The sequence below is a fragment of the Pholcus phalangioides genome, unplaced genomic scaffold (genome assembly GCF_987345545.1).
Source record: "Pholcus phalangioides strain wild (caught in Gottingen) unplaced genomic scaffold, Ppha-v1.0 ptg000003l_1, whole genome shotgun sequence".
In the NCBI taxonomy this organism is placed as follows: Eukaryota; Metazoa; Arthropoda; class Arachnida; order Araneae; family Pholcidae; genus Pholcus; species Pholcus phalangioides.
In genome coordinates, this window is record NW_028301596.1 from 47,505,869 (window position 1) to 47,525,546 (window position 19,678).

Here is a 19,678-nt window from a genome sequence, read left to right on the forward strand (position 1 = left end):
ATTATGTCCAATTATTAATTAATTGATCTGAAATATGTCTAAATATACAGGGTGTTTCAAAAAGAATCACCCGATTTGAAATGCGTATATTACAAAAAATATTGAACATAGACATTTAAGATTAATTTTATATTACATGGCTAATCATAAATTTTTTTACAAACCAAATTAAAGGTGCTCAATGTTTCCACCTTGGGATGCACAGAATATGTCTATACAGTCTCAGTAAATTCGTCCCAAACTTTTGCGAGCATGTTTGCATCCACTGCGAGTGGATTTCTGTGGATTACGGGCGAAACTCTGTCGGATTCTACTCCACATCTTCGTCTGACATGCGGGGACGGCCAGGGGATTTTCTTTTACGCAGGCATCCCGTGTCTCGGCATTGTTTTTACCAGGCGTGGACAACTTCTTTCTGTTCGCGGACCAACATAATGGTCAGCTATAGAGTCGCGGGCCGCATCAGTGGTGCAACTTCGGTGTATAAGCCGCCCCATTATTAATTGAATTAATTAGTTAGTTACTAAATTAATTTCGTCACTATAAATAAGTTTGTAAGCAGTTTGTTAATCAAGAAATCTGCTGTTGGAACCGATAGTTCAAATAATGATCACAAATTTAATTTTTTCACTGTACCTTGTCGCGGGACGCACAAAATCACTTCACGGGCCAGCTGTTGGACCGTGAAGTGATTTTGTGCGGCCCGATTTTGTCACTATCTGTCGGAAACTGCATGAAACTCGAGATTTCCCTCTTTCTACCTATAAATTATTCGATCAAAACGGATTAAAAGCTGAATAGTTACGATTTTTTAAAATCGGATGATTCTATATGAAACATCCTGTATATGTATAAATCAAAGTTACGAGAGAAAAATTAGCTCACTTGTAAATGAATAGATAAGTAGATGAAAATATTTCATTTATAATCACAATATTTCTACTTTAAGATTTATATTTTTTTAGATAACAGTTAATTCACAAATATCACAATATATGCTTGAAAACATTTATAATTAACAACAGGTTGTCGAAAATATCGGATATAATCAAAATATCGCAAGTGAAAAGAATTAAAATATTTTGTTATTAATTAACATCAAACGTGAAAGTTTCTACATTAAGTGAAATGTAGATGTAAATTTTCAGTCTACATAAGTAAAACTTCGGTTCACAAGCGGTTCGGTTAACCAGCAATTCGCATAACGAGCAAAAATTTTGAAGAAATTAAATTCGTTTAACAAGTGATGATTCGCATTACGAGCAAAGCGCTTTTGTTTATTTATTTTCACCTTATCACAACTGAGCTGATGGTTTTTTGCTTTCGCCCACACCCGTGTTATGGAATTTCGAATAATATTCTCCCCTAAAGTCTCTGGTAAGCGTGCCTCACTCGGAAAATTAACACACAGTGTGAATATTTACGATATGAAACTAGATTGTAGGCATGCGTACATGCACATGACGTTTTCTTCAAGTTCTGCTTGGAGAAAACTGTAGGCTGATTTGCATTACTGAACGGGACTTTGAGGGGGCTAGCTCATGAACAGGAGTCAGTACTTGTCGAAGAGATTGTGTGCTTGGGGAAGACCATGGACTAGAGATGCATGAGGAGGGCATTCAAGAACTAGTGGTGAAAAATGTCTAGGAGTTGACGGTAGATGAAGTAATGAATTTATTTTGCACGCACCAGCAAGAGTTTATCAATGGTATCTCATCTGAGGAAGAGAGAAGTAAGAAAAAGTTGAAAAAAAAATATATCACAAAAAAAGGGGAAATCCCTCACATAAAATGAGAATAGAGAGATGTGTAGAATGTGTGAGAATCTGTGCAAAACTCTGTAGAAAAGAACCATTCAAATAAAGCTGTGTGCGAGCAATGAATCTGTCCAACGAACACTGCCCATTTCCCAGAAATCCTAAAAAGAAAACAAAAGCAATAGTGTGATTACATAGGCTCTTTTTGAAAGTCACGCAAAAAGGATAAGTTTGCAAACAACAGTGAGTCTGTAAATCGACCTATAAACGATAGTCCTCCTCTCTCTCTCTCTGGTCGTTTAGAGTATGTTAATAGTCAATAATGTTTGTAAACATAATACAAATACACCACCACAACAGGCAAAATGCCCAACAAGGTGGCTGAGAAAATTGTATGTTTATTTATGATGTTATTCATATTATATATTTTATTGTATTATATTTTGTTATTATTGTGTTGTATTACTTATTCTTTATTGAATGTCGTTTTTATTAGTCATTTTTATGTGAATGAATAATTGTGGAACGAATCATAAGAGTTTCCATTATTTCCTATGAAAAAGTTTGATTCGAATAACAAGCTATTCGTATAACGAGCACGCTGGCGGAATGAATTAAGCTTGTTAACCGAAGTTCCACTGTATATATGCTTAAAAAAATGTATAATCAACAATAGGTTGTCTATTCTATTCACGCGAATATTGGATATACTCATCGAGATTATATTATGTATCAAGGGTAATATAAGCTGGATGGATATTCGTTTATCAAATTATCATGATATTCACGAACCCTGTGTCCACAGACCACTGTTCATTTTATCTCTGCTGCTTTTTTATATTAAAAATTTGGAGTAAAAATGAAAATGTTTAAAAAATAGTAATTCTCAGAAAATAATTATTCGTTTTAGAAACTTTTTTTAAGAAATTTTCATAGTTCAAGAAAACATATTTTTTGTATAGGAAATATTTTTGAAAAAAAAATATGTTTAATAAAAAAAAATGCATGATTTTTTTATATTTTTTTATATTGATCATTTTTTTTATATTTTTCTTCTTGCAAGGATTTCTCACATGCTTTCAGAAAATCTTTTGCATTTTCATTTCCTTTATTTTTTCCATGTTTTATAAAAATTTTCATATTTGGAAGATTTCTTATATTACTTGAAAATTTTATAGATATTTATCGCTCACTTTTTAATTTCAAAATTTTCTCTTTTTTTTGCAGTATTTTTGACAATTTAAGGAAATATACGTATTACAAAAGGGTTTTTTTTTTCTTTCACTGTTTTCAATGATTGCATTGACTTAGTATAATTACATATTTAGCAGTTTTCTTCATATAACAGCGTTCAGCTCGGGAGGAATGCTTACAGTTGAAGGTAATTAAGGTGAAATTCAAGCCCTATATTAATCCCTCTCCTAGTTTTGAAGTAAATTAAGAGTATGAGGAATCCCGAAATTCCTTCTTAAGATGGAGAGGATTCCTCTTCCCCCTAGTCCTAATGATTCGCGGCGTTCTCAATTTTCCACTCCCGGCTTCTTTTCTGCCGAAACCAATCGGCCATACCCATGTTCTTGGAGGAAATGTCTTTTTAAATAACATATCCACACACAAAACAGTGCTGAGGCCATTCAGTACCATGTGGCGCGTGCGTTTTTCCTACCATTTTCGCTGCCATTTTCCACACCAGCCGTTTATGTGGTATGCTGCTACGCGCGTCTGTGTTCCATAAATCCACCCCTAACTTCAAAAATAGAATAACATATGTGGATTAAACAGGAAGAAGGAGTAGAGAACTTGAATAGTAATAAGATTATACTATTTTTTTAAATATGGCGGTTGTGTGTGTACCCACGCCCCTCTCGAATTCACTTTTCCCATAAGTGCTATTTGGAGACGTATTATAATTATAAAGATTTACAGAAAAAATACGCATGTGAAAGAGTTTTATGGTTGAAAACTATCATAAACTTCCTAACATATGGTTTGAAGGAATGAAAGCTAGCTGGAGCCATTCGTTTGCTGTGTGTATTTTTCTGTGTGTATGGCAAGTCAATGAACGCTTTGATTTGCTACCGCAAGAACATTTCAGTCTATTTTCTTCAAGGCAGTCCAGGAAAAAATTTTAAAAAAGTCGTTACAAAAATTGGTCTATCCCAAAGAAGAAGAAACATAAGCTCATGAAAATGAAATTTTTCAGGTGTATGCTGTTATGAAATAGGTGCTAAAATATGCATGGAATATACAAAGATATTTTTATTAGCGGGTGCATTATGATTGCATTACTAATCCACTGATAACTATTCACCGCCATGCAATTCACCGCTAGGAAAATTCACCGATTAACAATTCATCTACAGAAAATTCACCGACAACGTGGGTAAGTGCGCGAATGAGTGACTGGGCGAGCGAGTAAGTGAACGGGGAGTGGGTGGGCGAGCGAGCTACTGAGTCCGTGCTTGGATGAGTGAGGGAGCAAATAAGTGAGCGAATGGTTGGACGAGTGAGAGAGTGGGCGAGAGAGCTACCGAGTCCATGAGCGGGTGAGTAAGTGGGCGAGTGGGTGAGCGAGCGAAATAGTGAGGGCATGAGTGAGCGAGGAGCCCTTCAATTATAAATATGTAAGTAATGAAAATTATGTCAAATTATTAACTAAGTACTGTATGTTTTGAATAAAAGTTATACCAATTAAACAATGTTAGGAAAAGTTTGTCGGAAATTATAACATTTCTCCTGTAACATTTCTCGAAAAGGAGTGCTATTTTTTGAAACTACTGTAGTTTCGTGAGCCAGTTTCCAAAAATGTTTTTTGTCACCCAAGAGGTTTTATGTGCAACAATTTGGATGTTTGAAACGAGAAAAATTTACAAAATTTTTGAACTCAAGCATGGCTTTAACCAATAAGAAGCTGAGGCTATTCCCTGTCGAGCTGATTGGAGAAAATGAAACTTATCTTTATACAGTATATTCCCCTTTATTCCATTAATTTCTTTTTAAAAAGCATATCCTACTACTGATTCCAGCATCAATAGTAGGATATGGGTGATGGCGGCAGATACGGCAAAGTGATGTTTATTGTGATGAAAATTAAAACTTCAAAATTTACTTGATCGCAATTTACCTTGATCGGCGCCCCTCAACGTCCCTCGCCGCGAGAAATGCAAATCTCGACAGAAATTGCGAAGTGTGGCGTATACGATGAAACTAAAATTTTCAATTCGACCCTGTCGGTATTTTAAACCTGTTGGGATTTTGACCTGTCGGGAATATGCTCACAGACTCGGTAGCTCTCTCGCCCGCCCACTCGCTCGCTCCCTGACTCACTATTTCCCTCGTCCACCCACTTGCCTACTCACTCTCACCCGCTCCCCCACTCATTCGCCCACAAACTCGTCCGTTCACTCCCCCAACCACCCATCCACTCGCTCGTTTATTTACCCACCCACTTGCTCATTTACCCACTCAAGGGACTCAGTAGCTCGCTCGCCCACTCATTCGCATACCCACTCGCTCGTTCATTCGCTCACTTGCCCACTCCCTCACTCATTCACGGACTCAGTAGCTCGCTCGATCACTCCTTCAGTTACACTCTCACGCACTCAGTAGCTCGCTCGATAACTCCTTCGCTTACCCTCTCACGGTCTCAGTAGCTCGCTCTCCCACTTTCACCCACAAACTCACCCGTTCATTCGCTCACGGACTCGGTAGTTCTCTCACTCGCTCCGTCACTCAATATTTCGCTCGTTCATGAACTCGGTAGCTTCATGACGAACTGTTGTCGATGAATTATTGGTCGGTGAACTTTCCTAGCGGTGAATTGCACGATGGTAAATTTTCCGTAAAAGTTACAAATCACGTAAACGACGTAATAAAATACCGTACAGCGTGAAAACTGGAAAGAATTTGAGGCGTTTCGTGATTTCTGAGGCTTAAAAATATTGATTTCAAAAATTACTTTAAAAAATATTCATTCGATTGCAAAAAAAAAATCCGTTTCAATCGGTTAATTGGTTTTTTTTAATGAGAGAAAGAAGTGAAATGGTGGACAGAGAGAGAGAATGTAAAAGTATCCAAGAAACAAACTTGTTTTTCTCAGATGGAATATCTGAGTTTTTACAGGTCATCCGTGAAATTGAAAAAAAAAAAATACTGCACCAAAAATTTCGTAATTTTGCAGGAATGTTCATTCGACTTGTTAGTGAAATTAACTCCCGAAATTTTGTTTTCTTTTTTTTTTGAAACTTATATCAAAAATCGCGTTTTAAATGTATTTACACTGTAAATATATTTTTTACTAGGGAGGCTCTGCCCCCCTGCCGCCTTTGGCGGCCAACCCCCCCCCCCCCCCCACTTCTTTTCACAACATATCTTGTTTATTTCGTCCCACTTCATCAGCGTGCTATGGAAAGAGACGTGTGAAAGCACCAGCTTACTGAAGAAGCGAATATTAATAAAACTAATGATAAAGCAACAAAAAACAAATGAGATTCATCAAGCATCCCCAGAAACTGGGGCCCCAGATTCAATTCGCTGAATTTTAGTGGGGCCCACACTGGATATATCTCGGGCTACCGATGTGTTGCAAATTTTACAACGTTAAACAAAAAAATCAATGAGATACATCCAGGGGCCCCGAATTAGAACCTATCAACATTCCCATGAAGCACTGACCTGGAAGCTTGTCGGACACACCCCTGTAAGGGGGCCACGAAAATTTTTCATTTTTTTCAATTTTGCAACGAATAAAATCCAGGGCCCCACATCCAGTAGCCGGAACACAATACGCAGATTTTTAGTGGGGAATCCAGACTGGATTTATCTCGGTCTTCCGCTGTTGCAAATTGTATAATGTTAAAAAACAAAAAGAATCAGATTCATCTAGAGCCCCAAAATGAAACCTGTAAACATGGAGCCCCCGACTTGGAAGCTTGTCGGTCATCCCCCACTGCGAGTGCCATGAAAAATTTTCATTTGTATTCGTTTTACCAATGAATAAAAGCTAGGGCCCCCAATCAGTTGCCCGTTGTATTCGCATACTTTTAGTGGGACCCCAGACTGTCTTTACCTCGGGCATCCGCTGTTGCAAATTCTGCAACAGAAAATAATGAGATTCATCCAGGGCCCCCAAAATGAAACCTGTAAACATGGGGCCCCCGACTTGGAAGCTTGTCGGTCATCCCCGCTGCGATTGCCGTGAAACATTTTCATTTGTATTCGTTTTACCAACGAATAAAATCCAGGACCACCCATACAACTACCCGTGACCGAATTCGCAAATTTTTTGGAGCCCCCAGACTGGATATATCTTGTGCTTCCGCTATCGCAAATTTTTCAACGTTAAAGCAGCAAGAAAACAATGAGATCCATCAAGGGCCCCTGGAAATGAAAACTTTTAACTTTCCTATGAAGGTATACGTACAATCCCCCCCCGGGTACCCCGACCCTGTGTGTTAGGAGCACTGTTGTTATATGTATATTATACATATACATACCTCTCGGCATGACCCCCCCCCCCCACAAAAGCAGGGCTGACAGGACCAGAACGATTCTTATCACTTTTTGATTTTTCACACTATAAATTAACCACAGAGGGGCCCCTGAAAAGCTGGTTTGCGGGCTCACCATCTAAATTCCAGCCTAAGGGCCCTGCTGTAGGATATGGGAGCCTCTCGGTACATGCACATAACATGATCCCGATGGGTCAAATGGGTCCCAATATGTGCTAGAGTTAAATGAATACTTGCCCCAAAATCGTAACCGACTTCCGTAACACAAAAACGTAACAGATTTCCGTCACTCAAAAACTTCACCCACTTCCGTCACTCGGTTGCTTAGCAACAGGCCCTTTTCGAGTTTGTGATTTTATATTATAGAGTAGATATATATTTACACTGTAATTCATTTCTTTTCGATTTTAAAAGAAAAAATTGATGATTGATATGAATTTTTCTGCATTTAATTTGCGTCGGAAAGTAGAATTTTTTTTAATGTCATTTCTGAAAAATCGAATTTGACACCTCCATAACCAGTCATCTGGCAATTGATTTCTCCTTCTTTTCCATTTTTTAAAAGTTTGAAGCTAATATGAAATACGTTTTCCTGATTAAAATGTTTTATGAATACATTGAAACTGTATATTCTTAACTTTGTCATCATCATCATCATCATCAATTAATCATCTAACTAAATCACCAACAATAAAAAAAATTATAATAATTAAAATAATTACCAATTATTTTTTAAAAAAAACTGAAATACAGTAATTATACCGGAAATCGGCACGACTGCCTATACCAGAGGTCTTCAACCTTTTTCTAGAGTCCTGAGCACTACTTGTATCTATCATCAAAAGAAGAGCACCATTACGGCAAGTTTGACGTACTAATGCAGGAAATCAGGATGATTTCAATCTTCGAATGCAATTAGTACAACGTGTATAATTGGACAATGAGATCAAGTGCTCGCGAGCACGAAATCGGACACGAACATTGAGCACGCTGGGTTCCTCAGGGAGCAAGCACCGGGATGCTCGCGAGTAACGGGTTGAAGATGCCTATTCTATACCGTCGTTGCCAGATAACTGTTTAAAAGTTCTGTGTATTTTTTATGTCAATAATAATCACTGTAAGAGCATTTTATATATATTTCGGTCATTACATGAGTAATGGCGTTTGAGAAATTTTTTACTGTGTATCCCTTAATTATTTTTTCTTTCCGATCCGTATTGAAAACCTGGAAAATTCTACGTTTCGAGTTTCTAATTTTTTTGTAGCGATTTTCATGTTTTTTTTCAGGACTAGATCGAAATCATATGAATGGGTTCATATAGTACAGATACGGAAACAAGAAAAAACAAACTTTCCTTGGAAGGAAAGATCTAGAACAAAATGTCAGAACAGGAAAAAAAAAATGTCTTGCCGAGCACAGATAATACGAGAGACTGGGGGGGGGGGGAAAGAGAGAGAGAGAGAAGCAAAAATGTAGATATGTATTTTTTCAGCAAATTCATTCCATCTTGTCTCGATGTTTTATTGGTTTTAACTGCAAAAGCAATGACAAATGATGGAAATGCTCGACCTGATAACAACTACTAGTATTAGTTTCGGGGTGGGCTACATGTCGTTTCTCTCTTCTCACTTTCTTTTCTTTTTCTTTAAGAGAGAGAGTCTTATTTTGACGCACAGGGACACCCCAAGAAGAGCTGCTGGAAGATCTTCCTCACCGATAAAGTGTTAGAAGTAATGACTCGCTAGACGCATTTTGAAGTGTGAAAAGACTAAAAAAAAAAGTGGGGACTTACTTCCCAGTGCTCCAATAATTGAATAGATCGTGTGAAGCGACCTTCTCGAAGGAAAACAACGCATCGATCTATTTACTCGGAACAACGATAAGGATCGTCAATTTCCTCTTTATTTTAAATTCCAGGAATCCCCAATTTATCATGTTCCACGGATAAATACTTATAACTTTTTTCTCTCGTTTTTTTCAATTAAAAATTCTTCCCTGTTGTGCGATTATAATCTCAATTTTCAAGCCTCGTGATAGAAGTCGGCGTGTGATGTGTGTGACTTAAAATTAATGGTGTCGACTTTAAAAAAATAAAAATGATGGAATCGCGACCAGATGAATGAAGCGTGAGTTACATTAGTGTTGATGCATGGTTGATCGTTTTGATTCCAGCAGCATTCCACGTTAAGGTAATGGTAAAACTATTCCGGATGTCACTGGTCTTGGTTTGGGAATGTTCATTGATGAGCGGCTTAGGTTTTCTGAACCTTACCCTGTGGTAATCGAAAAATAAATGAATGGAATGTTCGGTTTTATGCTTAAAAAAGGTCTCTCCGCGTCACACTTTAGCAAGAGCGCACAAACTACGGCCCGAAGGCCGAATACAGCCAGCAAGGGATTATATCCGACCCGTGGAAGACGTTCCAGTGTAAAAGACGTTCCAGCACCAAAACACACGACACTGTATATACAGATGCTTATTTAAGGGGGGGGGGGCTTAATTGGTTATAACCCAGGGCGACTTTTCATCAGTTCCAAAGTTTCATTCATTATGGGATTATTTTCCATTAATTTCGGAATTTTCATTCATTCCAATTTCTATTTAATTTTTTTTTATTGTTATTGTTATTGTTTTAATTTTTTACATAAATACAAGATGAAACAAAAAATCAGCCAAGTGGTCTAGAGACCCATACTAAATGATACATTGCAAATTTATAATGAATAATAAGGAACACGGTTACTTATTAGTAAACAACATCAACAAACTAAAACGGAAAAACGAAATATTAAAAAAACACATACACACGCACACACAATTATACAGGGTGCTTCAAAAATAGAATCATCCGATTTAAAAAAAATCTTCAGCTTTTAATCCGTTTTGATCGAATAACGTATAGGTAGAAAGAGGTTGTTGCCGACAACGCAGTTGCCGACAGGTAGAGCTAACGCTCTTCCATCGGCCGCCACTTCAGTGCTTGTCAATATTGGCTTTTCTCACAGTTAGAAACCGATTCGGATGACTTCATTTTTCTGCAGGACGGGGCAGCACCACACTGGAGCTTGGACGTTCGGGAATTTTTGAACAATCGCATTCCTAAACGATGGATCGGCCGTACGAGACCTGTCGATCCAGGTAAGCATCACTGGCCTCCAAGATTGCTGTGTGCGGTTTCTTCTTGTGGGGGGGGGGGGGGGTTATAAAAGACTACGTTTATGTACCTCCAGTAGCAGCAGTAGATGCACAAACATGCTCGCAAAAATTTGGAACGAATTTGACTACCGTATACACATATGTCGTGCATCCCAAGGTGGACACATTGAGCACCTTTACTTTGGTTTGTAAAAAAAACTTTGATTAGCCATGTAATATAAAATTAATCTTAAGTGTCGATGCTCAATATTTTTCGTAATGTACGCATTTCAAATCGGGTGATTCTTTTTGAAACACCCTCTCTCTCTCTCTGTACAATGCTAATGTATAATAATATTTATTTCATTTTAGTAACTGTGTGATTCATTCTAAACTTTGAATTTTCGTAAATTCTGTGTGAATTTCCATTAGTTTTCATAAACTCTGAATTTGTATTAATTTTTTATCAACCTTCAATTTTCACTAATTTATGTAAATCTACCTTTTAGTTGTTATTTTTTAATTACGGGATAATTTTCATTAATATTATGATATTTCATCAATCAAGGAATAAAATTCATCAAAATAATCATTATTCGTTAATTTCTAATTTTCATCAATCCTGATTTTTTATTATTTTTATTTATTCACGTTTTTTATACACGGTATTTTAATAGATATTTTTCAGCATATATACCCATACTTTATATTTTAATTAATGCAGGGCCAGGACTAGAGCGGGGGGGGGGGATGGGTGCAACTGCCCCGGGCGGAAAGGGTATGCAAATGTACGTGGGAGCAAAGAACACCGTTATGAAATTATCGAATTTTAAAGTTGGTGGTAAAAATCCTAGTTACGGACCTCATTAATGTTATGGCTTTATTTTGATGCTGACTTTCATGACCTATATACAAGGGGTTTACAACCATAGTAAACCAAGTTCATTTATCTTTATTAGGGGCCGTTCAAGTATTACGTAAGCAAATTTTTGGCCATTTTTGACCCCCCCCCCCTTGTTAGCAAAATTTCATCATCAGCTCTGCCCCTATGAATCCAGCTCATATTTTCATAAAGGGTGATTGATGACGTAAGCATTAAGTTTTTGTTTTTTTTCCCTCTATACTGTGGGTGTTGGCTTATACCAACGCCACCTAGAGAAGAAGGCATTCATTCATTCCTTCCAACCAAGCACAACTCCGGTCTATCGCCATAGGCAATTTACTACTGATTGAGTTGTGCCGGAAGTATGAGTGTATACCCCTCAAATCCCCCGGGGCCACGAAAGCAATTGTATACTGGCCCCGCCCAAGACGATGAATTTGAGAAATGGTGGCCAAGAAAATTGGACTAGAATGGGGAAAGGATGGTGGTGGATAAATCATAAACCCCACTGCCGTTTGACTCAATCAACACCATTCCTAGGTGTTAGGTTACCATTCACGTCAGGTTTAGCGTGAATGAGCATTCTTGTCTACTGCTGTCATGGACATCACTTAATCAAGATGGTAGTACTACTATTATGAATGCGAGAGGTCCCGGGTGTCGCTGTGGTGGTCGAGTGGTTATAGTGCTGGACTCGTGATGCGAGGATCCGGGTTCGAACCCCACAGTGGTGGTCGGCTGAAGTTGGTTTTCTGTGGTTCCCAACTTCAAGGCGCAAATGCGAGCCGATCTCCCCGTTAAAAAGTCTCGCCACAGAGAGCAACAGTCCTACAACGGTAAATCATTCAACCATAACACTTCACTCATAGTTAGAAAAACTGGGGGCAGATGACAGCACTACACATAGCAAGCATTACACAGAAACAAACTTTACGTCAGGTTGCACTACACGTACATGCACATTCCCGCATGTACCGATTCGTTGGGGGGTTCCGCGGGGGGGGGGGGCATGTGTGGTGTAGCAGTAGTAGGTAGGGCCTCCAAAAAATGGCTCGGGGATCCATGATGTTCTTAAGTCAGCCACCTCGTTGGGCAATTTGCCTGTTGTGGCGTTGTATTTGTATTTGTATTTGAATGTTGCTGTTATTTTATTGGTTTCTCTCCAAAAATGAAATGGTAATTACTTTATCCTCTTCTCTTTTTTTTGCTTTTAGTTCCCTTTCTGGAGTTGTCTCAATGAAACCCTCAATGGTATGTAGTTTCTATTTCTCCAAAAAAATATAATTTTAATTTTTATGCATGTAAATACCAGTTCCATCTTAAGGCATGGGGGCATAGGGGCTCACCCAGACCCAGGCCCTCAAAAAAAGAGGTGGTGCTCACACAAAAATTATATCTGCTTGAAATTTTCAAGAGCAAGCATGTAAAATTGCCATTTAAGGCCTCAAAAAATCACTTTTGATCCTGGCGGGGGGGGGGGGGGGACCATGATGCTTTTAAGATGGCCCTGGCAAATACTTCTCTGTTTATGTAGAAATGTCCTCTTCTCCACATGTTAATACAAGATTCATCGAAAGACTGGTTTATTTTTGGAGATGATGATTACAGGGAAGAAAATTCATATCTGCGCTCATTGGGACTCAAACCCCCGTCTGCACATTTATTACTTTTTCTATTCTGCTTCGATGTATTCGCATTGCACTACAATATACACTGAAGTGCCTAAAGTCATGGGATACCTCTTAATATCGTGTGGGACCTTCTTTTACCCGGCGAAGTGCAGCAATATTAAGAGGTGTCCCGTGACTTTTGACCCTTCAATGTATGTGTTAGATATGCAATTAGAAAGAAAGCCGGAGCCAATCAGCACCTCCTAGAGATAGAAGGCCTCTGCACTGTTTGCTATAAATGTCATTCAAACTACCTAGCAAGTTTGCCACATTTTGAAGAAACACAGCATCTTATTTCGTCTCTTGTTATTTTGGCGTAGAATCTTCCTGGTTGGCTTACAAATACCGCATAGTAATTGGATGTCGGGCATAGAAATCGCCAATTCTGAACCCGATCATTTCTGTTCCTCACAACGATGATACTGGCACGAGCAGGAAAAATTTTTTTTCCCTGAATATTCTGAAGGAAAACGGGCTACTTACTGACATCACAAGCAAACTGCGGAGGCCTTCTATCTCGAGGAGGTCCTGAACCAATCCAGCTTTTCATGGGTCAGATTCGTGTTCAGTACGCCAAATAACGCAGAATTACGCCAAATTACGGCTGTTTTTATTCAGGACACAGAAAATGTTTCAAAATTTGTTGTCTAGTACTAGATGTGGATTTGTTGTCTAGTACACTGCCGATGTGGTGGTCGAGTAGTCATAGTGGCGGACTCGCATCGGGTTCGAGCCCCACCGTCCCCGCCACAGTGGTGATCGGCTGAAGTTGATTTTTTGTGGTTCCCAACTTCGAGGCGCAAATGCAAGCCGATCCCCCCCCCCGTTAGAAAGTCTCACCGCAGAGAGCAACAGGCCTACAAACGGTACAAATATTCAGTAATTACACTTCACTTCTGAAATATAGATGGCAGCACTGAAAAAGCAAACACAACACTAGATACGCATTCAGCCTGTTAGGTGCACACACACTTACAATTCCGGCACTAGGTAGTAAATTGCCCGTGGCGATAGACCTTAATTGTGCTCGGTTTGAAAGAAAGAAAAAAGTACCGGAGTTGAAATGTCTATTGGCGATATTTATAAAATTTTCAAAAGGAAATTCGGACCAAATAATGTGTTAGAAAGCAGAAAATTGTACTTTCTAGACACACCGCAATATTATTAGTATTATGTTGTTAATATTACATTACAAGCATGGCCCCACAAAGGAAGGGCTGACAGGGGCTCTAGCAATGGGGCCAAGGACAGTTCTTGTCATTTTTTTGCCTTTTTGCGCTATAAATTAACTACAGAAGGGGCTCGCAAAAGATCCCAGACTATTGGGCCTCGCTTTAGGATGTGGAAGCCATGATTGCAAGTTATGCCATTTTGAATTAAATTGAGCTGTAATAGTAATAATAATCATGTACGTATTTTGCCACCTGGCAATCCAGGGGTTATGGAGCTAGCCTCTGACTAAGCAGGTCTGGGATTGAATCCCTGTTCGGGCATGTCTGTGTCAGCATTAGAATTTTGAGAAACACAAGTCACTATCTACTGAATACGAGAACTACTGGTCTGCAAACATTATGACATCATTGGACATTTAAACGGCTGAGACAGTATAAAATGACTGCGGACATCAATGTATCATGCGGGGAGGGGGCGAAGTTTTAAAGGAGGAGGGGTACCAGCGCTATACTGGTCTCGCGGACCACCGCGATTTTTTTATTTAATCGGTGGGTCTAGGAACCAGCGGACCACACACTGGGTATCTACTAACACTAACAAATTCCTTGGACAGATCTTACGGACCTCTTAGGAATACGTGAGAATCACTAATTTAATTTGCAACTCAATTGTATACGCACCTCGTAACCATTCCCTGAATAATTTGTAACATTTCAAATTCATACATGCAGGAATGTGTTGTGGCCCCTAACGTATTTATGTTGTCAGAGAGTTGTGCCACCGGTCTTCCGTATTTTTAGTGAAATGGCAAACCTCTGAATTTTCATGTTATTTAAGTATTGTGTTGAAGGTATGCCTGCTCACTCAGCTCACATTCGTAATAGTAAGGCTGGGTTCATTATCAGTATCACCAACCTTTGTTTTGGCTACATGTAACTGCAGCCAGACAGAAGGCACAGTTTAACTGAAAATCGACTCATAGTCCTAAACATTGGCATTATGCTATTTTTGAACGTGTTTGTCAAAACAGACACAACCGTTGGTACGGTTTTGAAGCAGTAAAAGTTGTTATTTTCAAATTACAGTAACGCCCGCCATTATACAGGTTGATCAGATAGTACATACCAATACAAACAATAGTCATCAAAGAATGCATGGTCTAACATGAAACGCCAACGCGTTTCGAAACGGCCGCTCCGCAAACGTTAAAACGGCATTCCTGTTGAAATTCATGTAACCTGGTTATGAAAAAATGTAACCTGGGGGAAGAAGAAGAACCCGTAATGCTTCCGATTTACCCGGAAGCCTTCCGATTTTTCAGCATTATTAAAATCTTCCGGTCGGAAATATCAGATTCTTCCGATTTTTCGTATCTTCGTGGAAAGATCCCTATAAGTCCTCCAATTGTTTTTCGTTTGAATGGAAAATCCCTAAAGAAAGTATTCCTTCAGTCTAGGCTGACCACGTTTCCTTGAGAAAAATATGAAAAATCTCAGGATTTCAAGAACGAAAAATCGATAATTGTTGCCAAATATGATGCATCCCGCGAAAATGGGATTTATACATGGGTCACCCGTTACAATCCCAAAGTAAGTTTCCTTTGATGCCGAAGTGTGTCATCACATGATAAACTACAGATTTTTCAAGTATGGGAATTGGCACCTATGCGTATGAAAATCTGCGTCACAGTGAATAAAATGCGCGGACTCAGTATTACTAGAGTGCGCCATTATCCCGTACGTTGCAACTGTTGGTACGGTTGCACGCTGGAATAACTTCACAGGGCTGGCGTCCGCTCCTTTTATTCACTGTGACGCAGATTTGCATACGGTTTCTTCTCCTTCTTCCCCAGGTTACATTTGCATGCATGGTGTTCTTTTTCTCCCGATAAATTTCAACAGGGATGCCGTTTTAACGTTTGCGGAGCGGACGTTTCGAAACACGCTATTCGGACGTTTCGAAGGCCTCTGCACTGTTTGCCATAAACGTCATTCACACTACCTAGCAAGTTTGCCACATTTTGAAACACAGCATCCTATTTCGTTTCTTCTTATTTTGGCGTAGAATCTTTCTGATTGGCTCACAAATACCGCATAGTGATTGGATATGGTGCATAAAAATCGCCAATTCTGAACCCGATCATTTCTTTTCCTCACAACGATGATACTGTCTTGAGCAGGGAATTTTTTTTGCCCTGAATATTCTGAGGGAAAATGGTGGACTGCTTACTGACGTCACAAGCTGAGTGCGGAGACCTTCTATCTCTAGGAGATTCTGTTCTAGGCCCGGTGTAAGAGAGAAACAAACTAACATCACGAAGGCCCTGGTTAGACCATGCATTCTTTAATGACAATTGCGTGTATTGGTGTGTACTATCACCTCTTAAGCCCCGTTCATATGGGAAATGGAAAAAGCGGGTTTAAAACCAGCTTCCTGAATTTTCACCAAAATAACTGCTGTCCTTACTGCTTGCCTTACGAAGGAAGAAAGTCGTCAAGCGGGTACTAGAACTCCCAATGCTATCGCAATAATTTGCACATGTGAACGGGGCTTTACAGTTTTTCCTATATTTTCTGAATCGCCCTGTATTGTGCATCTCAGAAAACTATCTTTGATATACCCATAACTTTATCCAGGTTCTAATGCTACTCAGACTTTTTACTGTTTTTCTAATAATAAAAAAAAGTGTGTCTTCTGCAACGTGAACTGTTGTTTCATTGAAACTAACGCTATGAAATGTATGTGTGTTGTTTTTTTCTCTCTCTCTGGTAATAATGTTTGTTCTGTTGTAGAAATCGACAGGGGTGTTGGATGGGTTGGACGGCCATGTTGTCATATGCCTCAATCAGAAAAATGTAAAATGGCTTGCTTACAAGTAAGTTAATCGATATAAATTATGTACAGTAAAACCTCTATTTTGCGGACATGGGCAGTTGAAAAAAAATCATCTGTAAAAGAAGAGTGATCGCTAATTGGGGGTTTGAAATGCATACTTTTATTATGGGAAGTTATTATTTGGCTGTAAAAGAGGGGTGACTGCATCTGAGAACATCTCAGCCTATGACATGGGCGGAGGAGATACGGGGCCATGGGGGGGGGAGCAGCGTCAAAGGTAAAACCGACGGATCTAACGTATTTGCGTATTTATGAATTGACATCGTCATCATCATTATGCCCCCAGCAATCACCGTGCCCCCCCCCAGACTTTCAAGTCTACCTCCTCCTATTAGCTGGTGCGTTTTTTTGTTTTTTTATCCACTTGTGCCCCCCCCCCTCGCATTCCCCTTTCCCTACGAACGCTTCATTTCCCACCATTTGGCAATTTTTCAGTAAGTTATGTTGTAATTAGGGATTTTGATCACTTTTTTGGCATCGTTTTTGTCTATATTTAGCAATTATTCGTGTTTTTACATATTTGGGATTCCGAATTCCGCTCGTTTTCCGCGAAAATATGGTCAGTTTTGTGCTAATTCGATTTGAAGTCCATGACTTGATACTGCATGTGTTGCTGCCATCTATCTAGAAATTAGAAAACTTCATTAATGAATCAAACAGAAAACAGAACTTATGCTGCCATCTATTCAAAAATTTAAAAACTTCATTTGTGAATCACGAAAAGGAAAATTATGCTGGTATCAATGGAGGAAAGAATACATTACTTTTCCTTTTATTACGTTATTCTTTCCTCCATGGCTGTCATCTATTATTTAGAAAGCGAACGAAAAATCGTAAGTAGCAATATTTCAAAACTGTAGATAGCAGCAAATTCATATTTCGGGGGGTTCTTTTTTCCCACTTATGGTTAAAGCCGTCCGAATTTTTATCTGTCAACAAATATGGTGGCGCGCATATTCAATTTACTGCAAATTCGACATTGACATTAAATATCCTTGGCTGGTGTAAAAAAAACGTTTAATGTCAATGTTAAATTTGCAGCCAGTCCAAGAATGTTCCTGACGATATCGCTGATACAGGCAACCATAGAGGTGGATGTTATAAATATTGTCGGTCTTGACTTACTGGAGTTCCTCCTGAAGGGGGGTACGGTTTTGGCCCTCATAATATGAAAAATATTTCCTTGATGAAAGGTTTACTGCCATCTAGTTTTCAAGGATGATTCTAGATATAAGGTTTGTTCTTTTTTTATAAATATCAAATGGCAGCAGCTGTTACGTGATTGGTTTCATTTTGCTTATAATGTTTCCCATTGTGTCAATAGATGGCACCAGAGATTTCAATGTTTATAAATTAAATTTTCAAGAACTGAGCTAAAAGAAATTGGTAAAAGATCATTTTTTGTAATCTCAAATGTGAGCAGCAGATATGCAAGAGTGACTAACAAAATTGTGGACCCCCCCCCCCCACATCCTGCAACGGGGCCCCAGGCTATACTTTTCATGGGCTCCTGTATAGTAAACTTTTAGCATGGGGGGGGGGGGAAAGACAATAACTGCAGTTAACTTTGGTTAACTAATTTCATTTTTTTTCTTCAATTTCAAAATGCGTTGTTAGTTTTCCATATTTCTATGACAGATGTGCAAATAGTTGGAGTTCTATATCAAGAGAAAAATTTCATGCTTTCTTCCCTATAGCGTAAATCAGAGGTCTTTCAACCTAGTCGCGAGCACTCTGCCTGGACCTATCATCAAAAGAAGAGCACCCTTATGACAAGTTTGGCATACTGATGCATGAAATTAGGATGATTTCAATCCTTCAATGCAATGTGTACAAGTTGTTTAATTGGAATTATTGATCAAGTGCTCACGAGCACAAAATCGGACAGGAGCATCGAGCATCCTGGGTGTTTCAGGGAGCACTGTGGTGCTCATGAGCAACGGGTTGAAGATGCCTGGCATTGATGTATACATAAGGCCTATCGTCTATGTATAAAGAATATAAGCTCATCCTCTATGTGTGCGGAAAATTCATCGCCAACAATTCATTGCCTCGCAGTTCACGAATTCACAGACAAACATCCATTGACGGTGAGTGGATGAGCAAGTGGGTGATTGATCAAGGGAGTCAGGGAGTGAGTGAGCAGCAGCAAATGAGCGAATCACTCATACTGCCACTTTCCCACTCATATGATCACTGACTTTGCTCAATTGCTTACTCTTTCATTCACTCATATGTGGTCGCTGACTCACTCACCCACTCATTCATAGTCACTTCATCGATCATTCATATGCAGGGCCACAACTAGAAAAGGACAGTGTGGGGTTGGTACGCTGTGTTTACTTTTTTTCCATGAGGCATCAAAATCAACACTTGCCTCAGGCAACTGATTTAGTTTTGGTTTCTAGTTGCGGCCTGTTCATGCAGTTAGTCACTCCATTACTCATATAGTCACTTACTAGCTTATTCACTGAAAACGGAAAACAAAAATTGATGGCAGCACTATACATCACAAGCATTACACAGAAACAAACTTCATGTTATATTCACAACACATAAATGTACATTCCAGCATGTGCTAATTCATTAGAAAACCATTAGGGGAATGCGTACGAGGTGTGGTACAGTTAAGTAGTAGTAGTAACTTATTCACA

The 19,678-nt window shown here is 39.0% G+C and overlaps 1 protein-coding gene across 1 annotated transcript in view; it reads left to right on the plus strand.

The window, feature by feature from the left end:
- LOC149088722 (reversion-inducing cysteine-rich protein with Kazal motifs-like) overlaps nt 1–19,678 on the plus strand; it is a 93,584-nt gene that overhangs the window by 56,249 nt on the left and 17,657 nt on the right. Inside the window, exons 4-5 of the mRNA XM_089249301.1 lie at nt 12,501–12,537; nt 16,922–17,004. Of these exons, the coding sequence (XP_089105427.1) occupies nt 12,501–12,537; nt 16,922–17,004 (120 nt within the window). The remainder of the gene's footprint in view (nt 1–12,500; nt 12,538–16,921; nt 17,005–19,678) is intronic.